Here is a 3,562-nt window from a genome sequence, read left to right on the forward strand (position 1 = left end):
GCGTAATTATCCAATAAAAACTGAACTTTCCACGATTTCTCATCCTAGTTTCTCATCCTGCCGAAATGTAAATGTAAAAAAGAAACGCTTACTTCGAGTCACTCGTTCGTTCGGTGGTCGAGGTCCTGATTATCGTCGTAGATAGAAATCTTCCGTGATAGCAGCGGTAGCGGTGAGAACGAGCGAAAGAATTTGGTCAGGAACGGAGTTATAAAGAAGCTTTTAGCTTATCGAGGCGTGATGATCCTGACAGAGCAACTTCCGGTTCCTTCGAATAACAGCAGCTTACGTTTGTAGTATTCTGGTTGGAGCGTGTTGGTCGATCACAGTGCTACTTGGTTGAAATACTAAGATAACTAAGCTATTTCGTCCGGGGATAACAGGTGGTACGTCGGAGTTCCTCACCGTGCAGAGTACTAACGACGTATGACGTCGACGGCTCGGTGCGAGAGGGCTTTTATAGGCGAGCGTGCCGACTCGACTCGACTCCGCTCGGCACGGCATCCCATGCCGCCATGCCGCCATACCGCCATGCTGTTGGCCCTACAGACCGATTTCTCCCTTTTTTTCCGTCGTTTCACTGCTCGCTTCATCACCCCGCCATCACCCTCTTCGACCTCTTCGCTCGAGATTAACAACTGGGCCACGAGATTAAGAAACATCCAACGATAATTAAACCACCTTCGCTTCTGTCTATCCCCGAAGTGTCCTTACTGACCACCGCGTTTCTATGGAAAATATGCAATTCCTTTTTTGTATCGTTTATTTTGCAAACAAATGCAAATTGCAGTGGCGCGTAGAAGGACTGTTATGTTAATCTATGAAACGTGGATAATAGTTGTATTGTTAAATGAACAAAATTATAACTTGAGTTTGATTTGGTTTGGCAATGTGAAACATTTTTGTCGTTTATCAATGGTAAATTGTATTATATTACGAGTGTAACTTGTTATTACAAGGTGAGGAGTTAATTAACAATTATTTTGTGTGTAAGAAACTTTTTCTTCCTTGCTTTGGTGTGCTTATTTGTTGAAAGATAAGAGTTTTAATCCTGTCTCTTTGTTTATCAAACTTATAGCTTTAAGGGATTTATTTTGCCGTTACGTATTGATTTTCAAATGTTTTATCAATTATAGTGGTCAATTAGTTTAAAAATATTTCTTACTTTTCATAAGTGTCGCATGATCCTATTGCCAAAAGGACGAAGATACGTTCTTCCAGTAATTGCAAATTCACAACAAACCTTTTCCAATAAACTTAAAAACAAAAACGCTGCATTCAATTATTACTGGAAAAATTTTACGGGAATATACATTTTTCAGTGCAATTTAATGTTTTTATAAAGGTGACATGATTTTGCCATTCTTTTCTGTATTATAATTCCAGATCAAATGTATTAATTACTTAGATCCGACAATGTAGGATCATAGTAATTTTGTTGTATACTTGAATGTGATTGATTTGAAATGGCAATTGCACTTTTAAAAGATAACGTTTGTACAAAATTTTACTTCATAAAACAGTCACTTCCATTGCAACAGTACTTACTTTAAGAATAAACTTAAGTTGTAATTTGATACGAAAAATGATGCGACAAGTGATATTAAGAAACATTCGAACTTGAAAAAGGAGGAGAAAATAAACGATAAGATGCTTTTCCGTCATTTAAAAATTAGTAACGCTCAAACTTTAGATTAGAAATTTCTGCTATTCGTATATTTTACCAGTAATCAATGAAAAGTATTTGCCAAGAATAAAGGTTTAAATTACATTAATATTAACAAATAAATTTTTTTACCAGCATATAGTCGTGAAATCGATGGAAAAAGCACTGCAATTCAGGCAGCTACACTTACACCAGAGGATGTAAAAACTTTAATATACCCCGATTTTCCAGGAAAATTAAAGAAAGAAAAGGTATAATAACAGCAGTATAATTTTAATGATTTGAATTCTAAAAATTTTAGTTTGGCCTAAATAATACCTCCTCATAGACTGTTTCAATTTTCCCTAGCCGAATTGATATAACAGTAGATTCATTATTCACAAAAGTGGTTACAGAAGACAATGAAATTATTACAAAAATGATAAAAAATATGATTCCTATAAAGAAAGCTATTTTCATTGATAGTACATGGCATCAAACTAAAGCTATCTATAAGGATCAAAGATTACGGGGTAAATACACAAATAAATAAATTTATAAATAAAACTAGCTTCGTATGTATCTTCAAAATACATAAAGGCACACAAATATTGAAATGAAGGTATTTGAAGTAATGACTGTTATTAATTCACAGATTTACAATGTGTCATTCTAAAATCAACAATATCACAATTTTGGCGCCACTAAAAAAAAAGTCCACGATTGCATTTAGCTACCATTGAAGCAATTCGTCAGTTTTTAATTTCTTCAGAGGTTCTGAAGGAAAAGAAGTTAACAAAACAAATCTTACAAATATCTAATGTTGCACACTAGTATGTAAATGAGTTATTTGAAATGGTTCAAAGGTACAGGGTTCAATCTGATGATCCTTTATATTTTTCTAAACAATCTCAAAGAGAATAAAAAACACGTTTTCTATTAAAAACACTGTTTGCAGTAAAAATGCATGGCATGCAAACAAAAACATAGAACTTTACTGGATCGAACGTTTGCTTCCATTGTAACGGTATATACCGTGAACCGTATTTATTGTAACAGCGAGCGTAGGTCTAATTTAAATTTTACATAGTAGCTAAATGCGCATTATACACGATGAATCCGTAATTTAACTATTTGTATGTTACGCACATTAACCGTTAGCATTCGTTATGAAAATGCAGCATCTGGCCTAGCATCAAACCTTCAGTAATGAAGTTAATCAAGATGAGGGCCAACACCTACTATAGAACACTATAACCGATGCCATATATTAATTATATCCCAGGATGAGTTTGTTGGAAATTATTGTGCGAAATTATGCCGGGCGAAAATCGAGAAGTTCGGGTTTATAGATATACTTACATTTATTCATAAATTTTGTTCACCCAAAATTTCATTGAAATCGCAGCGTATTTTCAAGAATATAATTGGCCCGGTAACAAAGGACGAGTATTAAGCGCAAAACGATGTGAGAAAAAGAATGAACAAACTGACGATTTCGAAACATTTTCAACTTGAAGGGTTTCCAAAAGCCTTTTGAAGTTTGAAAAAGTTTTCGCGTTAACGTTACGATGAAATTCTCGTGCGACTAAAATTCACAGGTAATCGAATGAACGAAGAAGATTCGCAAGAAATGATGAAGCCGCGCATAAACCATTACTCATTATGCACGCGTGTTCTCGAAAACTCGAGAATATGTCTCACTTTATGTGATCCACTCTTTCATCAGTGGTACATATACCACTGTACGTGAGACCAATGTATATGTGCATTTTCACGGACACAATTTCTTACTGTTAAAAATCGTACAGTTCTGTGTCCGCTGAAAAACAATTGAGCCACTCAGTATCCAAAGTGACTAACTCCATGAAATAAAATTTATTCAATTTTTTTTATTTATGAAGAATTAAGCACCAA

General features: G+C 34.7%; 1 protein-coding gene across 1 annotated transcript; it reads left to right on the forward strand.

Moving 5' to 3' along the window:
* Positions 1-1,466: 1,466 nt before the first annotated feature.
* LOC108573594 (DTW domain-containing protein 1-like) lies at positions 1,467-2,479 on the forward strand. The gene is given in 6 exon segments (XM_017936056.1): positions 1,467-1,540; positions 1,599-1,694; positions 1,696-1,766; positions 1,769-1,917; positions 1,995-2,178; positions 2,301-2,479. Coding segments are annotated over 6 exon segments (753 nt in total).
* Positions 2,480-3,562: the final 1,083 nt, after the last annotated feature.

This window comes from Habropoda laboriosa, unplaced genomic scaffold (genome assembly GCF_001263275.1).
Source record: "Habropoda laboriosa isolate 0110345459 unplaced genomic scaffold, ASM126327v1 scaffold128, whole genome shotgun sequence".
NCBI lineage: Eukaryota > Metazoa > Arthropoda > Insecta > Hymenoptera > Apidae > Habropoda > Habropoda laboriosa.